At 41.5% G+C, this 8,594-nt stretch overlaps 1 protein-coding gene across 1 annotated transcript; it reads right to left on the bottom strand.

Moving 5' to 3' along the window:
* Positions 1–73: 73 nt before the first annotated feature.
* Positions 74–3,721, bottom strand: LOC118820712 (complement factor B-like). The gene is made up of 5 exons (XM_036589127.1): positions 3,696–3,721; positions 2,686–2,886; positions 2,443–2,589; positions 943–1,116; positions 74–806 (listed from the first exon to the last, which is right to left on the bottom strand). Exons 1-5 carry the CDS (start codon positions 3,715–3,717, stop codon positions 598–600), a joined length of 753 nt encoding a protein of 250 aa, XP_036445020.1. The 5' UTR covers positions 3,718–3,721; the 3' UTR covers positions 74–597.
* Positions 3,722–8,594: the final 4,873 nt, after the last annotated feature.

The raw sequence follows: 8,594 nt of genomic DNA on the forward strand, positions 1-8,594 counted from the left end.
ATTTAGCTTTCGTATCTAAAAAAAATGTCTCCAAATCCCCAAATCTTACAATGTGTAGCTTTAATATGTGACTTTAAAAAGACAAGTATTTCGAAAGTAACACAAAGTAAACAGATTACATTTCATTAATATAGTGGATTAGGTTACAGATTACAGGCAATTATAATCTGTACCGGAATACATGTTTAAAGTAAGATTCTCAATTCTGTTGGTATACCAGTGTGCTTGTCCAGATGGGCAATCAAACGCCAGTCTGCTGTGTGTAGCAGCTAAAACAATTGCAATATAATTTTGTTTCATGAGAGGCAGAAACTGCACTGTATTGTTTAAGCAGTGTTCTACTACAAAGTAGTTCATACAGATGGTCTGGAGTTTGTTTTCTGGCTACTGGCGGAAGTACTGGGAGAGTAGCAATCATACTGGGGCCCATAGCAACAGGACTGCCCTTTGTCTTTATCGGGCCCCTCATATCTTTTCTTCACAACAGCCCTAACTGTTTATCTACCAGATACATCCAGAGCAATGTAGATGTTGAGCTTTCCTTTCTGGTCCAGTCGGATTCTGAATTGTGATTCCAGACTTTTGAATGCTAGTGCTTTATAAATGAAGAAAACGTCTATCTATAGATGTAACAGTCTTTCTTTTATTCCTAGATTTCATATTTTTTCTTACCAACTTGGTACTATTTTGAAAATGTATGTTGTGAATTCCTGCTCTGCCATTTTCCTCGTGTGTGGTCAGAGTAGTCTTTAAAGTGCTGCCAAAAGCCTCCGCTACTTCTGCTGGGGTGTCGTATGTGTAATTAGCTGCAATGAGAAAACAGGAACACATCAGAAACCCAGTATCAGTAAAAGCACTCATAACCCTTTACTGTTTGTAGGCTGTAGAATATTATGTTGGACTGCTCTTTGTTTCCTTTGTAGACTACCATGAGGGACTCACTGTAGCACTCCGGCTCTTGTCCTGACCACTGGCCACCATCCTGACATACACGCACTTTGGAGCCCAGCAGTTTCAGCTTATTATCACAGCGGTAGGTCACTTTGTCATCAATATTGAAAATGTGCCCTGTTCTGCTGGCACCAGGGGGTGTACCAGGATCAGGGCAGTGATCAGCTGTGGGTTGGAAACGTTTCATCATTAAACACAGATGGGCGTACGTTTGAGGTTTGTGCAATGAGCGTTCAAATAAGCCAGCAGACTATTAAAGGGGATATCATGGAGAACCAAATTTCCCTCACTTTTCTGAAATAAAAGCTTTTGATGTGTGTAAACTCTCTTAAAATGTCCAAACAAACCACATCACTTTCCAGTCCATATAGTCCATACATAGGAACTAGGCTGCAAATACAGACCAGTTTGAATATATTGTTTTTGTGATGTCGCAGACTGTACGTTTATGTTTCTGACCTTTGTTATAAGGTCTTTCAGCTTCGACTGTTTTTGCATGGTGCACAGTTCAAAGATCATGAACTTAAGGACGTATTGCAATTTTTTTGCCCTCCAGGTCCAATTTTTTGTTTTACCCAACTTATACTACAAATAACTTCACCTTATCTTAGTGCACCTAGTGCAGTAGAAGCCTGCAGTATCGCAGTGACATAAACTAAAGGCCTAGTGTGTAAAATTAATCTCCAACATAATTAGAAACTGACAGTCTAATCAACTAATCATGCATTGATTTACAAGAGTAGGACAAATTTTTTCAGAAAAAAAAGTTACTCTAGATGTTCTGGAAGTCTTAGATACATCACTCAATGCGAGTACGAGTTGTAGCTGTGTGCATTTGCAGCTATATGAGAGCTCTTTACAGAAAGTTCGACAGCAAAACTGCTACAAGGTAAAATATATGTTAACAGATAGATAGATAGATAGATAGATAGATACTTTATTGATCCCGAAGGAAATTTAGCAGCCAGTAGCGGTCACACAACACAGGACAGTAACAGTAATAAGGATGTAAACAATATAACAGGAAGAATAAATATAAAAAAATCCTATCTACAGGCATATATACAAACAGAAAAATACAACAATCTGGAATAATATCTATAACCTTTGATGAAAAGACGCATTGCAATAATGACTGTACAAGGAGGCAGGGGTAACGGCATATAATGACAATACTGAATAAATATGTGCAGATATTGGTACCAAAAGAAAGTGTCTACTGCAAATAAACATGTCTGTTCCACGCTTCAGATGTCTGTGTTTAATCTAGAATGTCCAAAAAATGTATGCCATTAGCTTTGTTAGCATACTACTAGAATCCCATAGGGTGCTACTTTAAAATGGACATTATAGTAAAGGCCTTAATGTAATAGTCGTGGTTACATATGACAAAGTGGTAAGAGCGAAAAAGAAATAATCAGGCTAAGACCACCACAGAGGCTCTATACTTACAGTCATGGCTACAGATTGGCGTGTAGCCACTCCACTTACCATTGAGCTGGCACACACGTGTGGAGGACCCCCGGAATGTGTAATCAGAATGACACCTGTAGGTAGTCGTGTCATTCACATAGTACAGCAGCTTATAGGGCTCCACGACTCCGTTGTCCAGAACATGTGGATTAGGACATGTAATCTCTGAACAAATGGGAGATATAATGGTAAGAATTTGCTGAATGAAAATGACATAGTGCTATGCTTCATTGTGATTCATTCAGGATAGTTGAGCCTTACTCTTGCACTCTAATTGTCTTTTGGTGGGCGCTGGATCCCACTTGCTTCTGGAACACTGTCGTATTTTTACAGGATATGGATAATAACCCCGTGGACAGCGATACTTCAGGATGCTACCTTCATCAGAATTATTGGAGAGAGTGAAGGTGCCTCCATTAATGTCCAGGTTGCTGTCTGAGCACTTAAGATCAGAGGGATCACCTACACAGAAACAATTCGACCAGTAGGATCAAATATATAGTGAAAGAATAAGCAAGAAAGCTGGAACCAGTGGAGGAAAACAAAAACACAGTTGTTTAAAAGAAGAAATTGAAAGAAGTGATCTACATAACATTATTCATTAACATTGTCCAAGTAAGCGCTTTTATAGTTAGTTTTGCTAAAAAATATATAATTCAGTAAATAAAAATTAAAGATCAGACTCTAGAAGGGGTTTTCTCAGACATCTGTCAACAAGCTGGGGTAAAATAAATGTAAACACATAAGCAGGACCATAAGTGCTCTATTACTGTGTTAAATACTTAAGGACCGTTAAGTATTTGGACGTTACTGGATAATTTAAGCCTTCGAACTTTTGCTCCACTTCAACTAACCCCATAAATGGCCAAAGCTTATCAGCAAGCCCAGAGTTTATTATGAACTTCTATAACCTAAGAATAGTTCAACCAGTTTGCGCTGAAGTCCCTGAATTTACTGAATAATAAGCCTCAGTATGTCATAAGACTGGGATTTTAATGGGTTAATGCCTTAATGTTAATAGTTTTGCAGCATTTCACTGGGTTGTTCTATCAGGACTCATTGTAAAGGCAGAGCTAGCCTTCTTGCTGTGCTCTGTGTAGATCAGAAAGTACTGAGGCAGTCTAACGCTGATGCAGTCAAGCTAGAGCGAACTATTAGAGAAAATTCTGCTTGTGTATGGCATAGCTGTGGCCAACCATTAACCTAAAACTAACATATCACACATTTCCTGAACATGCTACACTACTTCTCCCCCCTACAAAAGTCCTCACCCTTGGGCCTGGGACTGCCCATGAGGTCAATTGCGTGCAGTAGACAGTTTGCACCTTCTGCAGAAGTCCTCCATGTCTCAGCTGTCCCCAGTAGAAACTCTGTTGGAGGCAGCAAAGTGTTTTTGTGAGTTCAAAATGACCGGAACTTGCACAGCCGTGCATGGTTTTTAGAACTTCCTCCTGCAGCCCTCTAGATCTAGATCACCAGATCTTCCCAGGCCTGCTGTAGAACACCATCCACTAGCCACAGAGTGTCAAACTTGGTCCACTGCTCTTTTGTAAATGGGGGCAAGGCTGCGACCTCCTCCCAGTGGGGCCGCAATTGCTCACTCACCCACCGCATCACGCAGAGACACTGAGCTTTGTATGGTCACCCTGCAGTGGACAGATAATCTTCCATGCCCCAGAATGTTGTACAAGAAGACTAGACACTAGACACCAGGGAAAGGCGTTGTGGCTGCTGCTGTATTGGTGTGGCATCCCCTGTGTTGTTGTCACGCTGCACTAGGTAAGCCTATCTCAGCTTGTGGGGTATGAATGTTGCGCCCCTCCACCCAACACGCTGTGAATCTTCAGGAAAGTGTATTCTTCCACATGGCTGGGGGAATGAGCTATTCCCTGGTCACCCATGCTTTTTGGCGGCTTACATCTTTCTTTTGCTGTCTTCAGGAGAGCATACTCTTCCCATTCTTTGCAGCATTTTCTCATCCTCCGCAGGCTTGCCTCCTTCCGCTGCATGTGACCTCTCCTGGCATTCTCGCCAGGGGCCCTGCCAAATCTTTGCACCGGTCATCTGGTGGCTTCATCATCAACACATGCTCCCATTTGGAGCTCAGTGTGGCACTCTCTAGGTCCAATTGGCACGTGACATTTCTCAAAAGTCTAGGCCCAGAATGCATGTCTTGCACTTCAGCTATCCAGACTAAGGGGTGCATATTCCTGCCCCCAACTGTTAGTGTCAGCCATGCTCTTCCCCTCATCGATGCTAACTCGGTGATGATGCAGAGATGGACTGCTGTGTTCTCCAGCTCGAACCTTGTGGGTGCCACCTCTAGCCTGTGTGCACCGGAGCATGCATGGAACTCAATAGAAACATGACATAAGTCTGATGTGGATGTTCGCCCCACCATGCCCACTGTAAGCTCGCTGCCTTTCTCATGGCCTGGGCAGCACTCATCTGGGATCTGCAGGATAATAATGTGGGGTCCTGCAGCTCACTGCGACCCCAGCAAGTTTTCTGCCGACTTCATCCCCAATGGACAAGCCCTAGTCAGATGTCCCAGCTGGCCGTACATCCAACACCAGTGGGCCCGCACCGCTGGCTGTGTGGCAGCCTACGGATTACTTGCGTCATCTGCTCCATCCATGCTGGCAACAGTGGCACACATGACTCCTCCATAGCTCTGACTGTTGTAATGGCAGTATCTACACACTGTGAAGCTTCTGACAACACCATTCCTCTCTCTAGCATCTTCTCCAAGGCCTCTTGCAAGTCTCATGGGTGGATAAGCTTTGTGTGGATGTGTAACTCAGTTGGACACAGAGCCATGATGAACTGGTCTAACTGTGGCTGCAAAGAAGGTGGCATGTAAGCATAAGCTAGTCTAGTCTTTGTCGGTTACACAGCTCAGATCAGATGAGCTGGGGTTGGTAACACCGCCCAAAATGCCTCTGGAGCACCCAGACTATGGCACTGTAATTAGACCTCTCACTATGGTCAAGCATTAGCAGGCAAGCTAGTGCATCATCATTTTATTTCACATCAAACCACTCTGAATGACTTTGTTTACATCTCGACAATTGAATTATGCAGGAATAACATATTTTTTTGAGTTGTCATGGTTCTATATACAACCATTGCCTTTACTAAAAAAACCCTTAAAGAACCCCCTTTTTTAAGTGTGTAGCCTAAGCATGGTTTCTGTAATCAACGGATGAGTGTCTGATCCTAAAGACAAAGCCAACATAACTTAGCAGTTACAAGAGGACAAATGCCAATCATCACGAAAAAGATTAAATAGCCACAAAGCACCATGTTGTCTTCTGAAGCTTTCTATAAATAAAATATGAAATTAGGAAGAGTGGCAGCACATTTAGAGAGCGGGGGCAGGTGTACTCAGGCAGAGGACAGGACTTAACCTTATGGTCACTGTTTAACAGCAAATCAAACAGAGGATCAATGACCAACAATCCAGTGACTTTCTTTACAAACTGTTTATTACCACTGTTTTCTCACAGTCTTAGCAAAGAGTGGAATTTCATATTTAGGGATATAAATAAGGCAAAACAATTAGGGTACTGTAACTAAGAGCTGCTTCATTTTCTCTTGATCTTGACATTTAATAGTTAATGTGTAAAAGAGAATTCATTTTCATATCACTCTTGGTTATTCATGAACAATGTTAAAGATTTAAACCTATCATATTATCATATTACGCTGCTTTCATCATCCTACTTGTCAGTGATACAAAACAATAGCTACCAACCAGAATGCTGGATTCACATAAACACAACTATTTACTATAAAGCACTACTTACAATAAAGCATGTGTCCGCTTGTCGCATGCGTATGAATTATATATATATATATATATATATAATATATATATATATACATGCTCAGCGCTACCTTAACATAAAGCACAGTGAGGGGGTAACATGGGAGGACACAATACACATAGAGGATAGACAGGCTTACACACAAAGCCCGCCCTCCACAGACACATCCCAAGAGTCACTTTTTCTGAGAAAAAATATATCAACTGGCTTTAGAGATCTTTACATTTTTGAGTGCTTCTGTAAATGTGGAAGGTCCTTTGTGCTTTGTCCGTACAGCTCTATATGTTTCTGAGAAAATTGTAAAGAATTAATAGGTGCTTTCAAAATTTCGTTTGGAAGGACAATCAACATCAGCTCAAAAGCTCAGTGTTGTCCTGCAAAACAGTTGGGGTGGAAAACTTGGACTTTTTTGATGAACTAGTTGAGAAGGTGTTTGCAGAATGCAGATTCTGTGTGGTACTTCATCCCTTACCATATCTTGGGAAACCTAGTGGTCTACATCTAGTTTTGATTGTTTACCCTTTCAATTACCCATAAATCTTTCTAATTTTCTCCAGTAGGCTTTGCTACCACAAATTGCATTGCAAAAATATCAGCGTTTGTAACAGAAATGGAGCATTACACCCCTTAAAATTATGAGCAATGGGAAGAACGATAGTTTCCGCAAGTATCTGGAGATTACTGGAGCAGATTACATTGCAAACGGTGATCGTCAAAGTCTAAACATGACACACTGATGTGAAGCATAATGAACCACTATCGGCTTTTTAGCAGACAGAATACTAATGATGGTCAGTAAAAGTTTCTAGAGTGGCCACTATTTATAATTATTGTGGATGAGGGGTGTCAATCAAAAGATGATTGAAAAAGAAGATTGACCTTTTGACTTTGGTAGAAAGCACAGTTAAGACACATATCATTTAGCTTCATAAAACAGTGCATTTGCATAGTTTGACTTGACTTGTTTTAAGTTAATGTTTCATGTCTCTATTTAGTTTGTTAAAACTGGAAAAAGTGGCATGATCGTGTTAAGAGAAAAAGACATGCAAAAATATGGTAAGCGAGCACTGCTGTAAGTCACCCTGTAAAGCTGGAAATAATCATTTAAAAGCCAGAGATATTGCGTTGGATTTCACAGGCGTCTTTCAAACCATTTCATATGCCTTTATGTATTAACGCAACACACACAGGCTGAAAAAGGTCCAGCTCAATGTTTAAGTCTCAAATGCAAAACCAACATTATACTATTGAAGATACCCTGATCAGACATAACATTATGACCACCTCCTTGTTTCTACGCTCATTGTCCATTTTATCAGCTCCACTTACTATATAGGTACACTTTGTAGTTCTACAGTTACAGACTGTAGTCCATCTGTTTCTAGGCATACTTTATTAGCCCCCTTTTACCCTGTTCTTCGGTGGTCAGGACCCCCATGGACCCTCACAAGTACTATTTGGGTGGTGGATCATTCCCAGCACTGCAGTAACACTGACGTGGTGGTGGTGTGTTAGTGTGTGTTGTGCTGGTGCGAGTGGATCAGACACAGCAGAGCTGCTGGAGTTTTTAAACGCTGTGTCCACTCACTGTCCACTCTATTAGACACTCCTACCTTGTCAGTCCACCTTGTAGATGTAAAGTCAGAGACGATAGCTCATCTGCTGCTGCACAGTTTGTGTTGGTCATCCTCTAGTCCTTCATCAGTGGTCACAGGACGCTACCCACAGGACGCTATTGGCTGGATATTTTGTTTGGTGGACTATTCTCAGTCCAGCAGAGACTCTGAGGTGTTTAAAAACTCCAGCAGCACTGCTGTGTCTGATCCACTCATACCAGCACAACTCACACTAACACACCACCACCATGTCAGTGTTACTGCAGTGCTGAGAATGATCCACCACCCAAATAGTATCTGCTCTGTGAGCATCCATGGGGGTCCTGACCACTGAAGAACAGGGTAAAAGGGGGCTAACAAAGTATGCAGAGAAACAGATGGACTACAGTCTGTAATTGTAGAACTACAAAGTGCACCTGTATAGAAAGTGGAGCTGATAAAATGGACAATGAGCGTAGAAACAAGGAGGTGGTCATAATGTTATGCCTGATTGGTGTATGATGACAATAGTAGATATTTCACCTTGATCCTCTGATGACATGCCCTGTCTACAGTTTTTTAACAGGTAATTAGTAGTCTGTAGAGGCAGAAACTGCATTGTACTGTTTAAGCACTGTTCTGCTAATGGCCCACACAAAGTAGTTCACACAGATTGTTTGGAGTTTGTATACTGGTGGAAGAAGTTTGGTAGACTGATGATCCAATTGAATACAGGACATCATGC

Source organism: Colossoma macropomum, unplaced genomic scaffold, assembly GCF_904425465.1.
Source record: "Colossoma macropomum unplaced genomic scaffold, Colossoma_macropomum, whole genome shotgun sequence".
Lineage (NCBI taxonomy): Eukaryota > Metazoa > Chordata > Actinopteri > Characiformes > Serrasalmidae > Colossoma > Colossoma macropomum.